Consider the following 646-nt stretch of genomic DNA (forward strand, 5'->3'; position numbering starts at 1 on the left):
GGTGAGATCGACGTGCAGTGAACTTGGCGGTTATGGAATCAGAGTTAATAGTGTTTCGCCTTACGGAGTTGCAACGCCACTTTCATGTAAGCCGTTTAATCTTGGTCCTGATGAGGTAGAAGCTTCTACTTCGGAATATGCGAATCTGAAAGGGGTGGTGTTGAAGGCTCGGCATATTGCGGAGGCGGCGTTGTACCTTGCTTCAGATGAATCTGGTTACGTGAGTGGGCATAACTTGGTGGTTGACGGTGGTTTCACGGTGGTTAATGGCAGCTTCTCTGCAAGTTATAATTTGTTCACGAATAGTTAGTTGTAGCTTCACGGTGGTTAACGGTGGCATGTGTTTAAGCTTTCTTGTTCGCTGTATCTTTCCATCTGCAAATCTCTCTCTCTCTCTTTGTCTCCTCCTCTTTCTTATAAATTCACGTATCTTCATATATGCTTCAGGTAATGATTTTCATATCATAGGTATTACTATTACTATTATTGTTGTAGTTAATTTTCTTTTAAGAAATGAGTTGGAATAGATGAAGTTTTTGAAATAATTAATATATAAATGATAAGAATTTGATTAGGAATGAGCTAATTATTTATCAATATAAATTAAAGTGGTTTTTTTTTTTAATATTTGTTTTTAATATTGCAT

The 646-nt window shown here is 36.7% G+C and overlaps 1 protein-coding gene across 1 annotated transcript in view; it reads left to right on the top strand.

Annotated features, from left to right (window-relative positions):
* Positions 1-483, top strand: part of LOC107646034 (short-chain dehydrogenase reductase 3b) — a gene marked incomplete in the record, with an annotated part of 1293 nt that extends 810 nt beyond the window's left edge. The window contains 1 exon segment of the mRNA XM_016350219.2: positions 1-483. Within this exon segment, the coding sequence (XP_016205705.1) occupies positions 1-310 (310 nt within the window).

Source organism: Arachis ipaensis, chromosome B06 (genome assembly GCF_000816755.2).
Source record: "Arachis ipaensis cultivar K30076 chromosome B06, Araip1.1, whole genome shotgun sequence".
Taxonomy (NCBI): domain Eukaryota; kingdom Viridiplantae; phylum Streptophyta; class Magnoliopsida; order Fabales; family Fabaceae; genus Arachis; species Arachis ipaensis.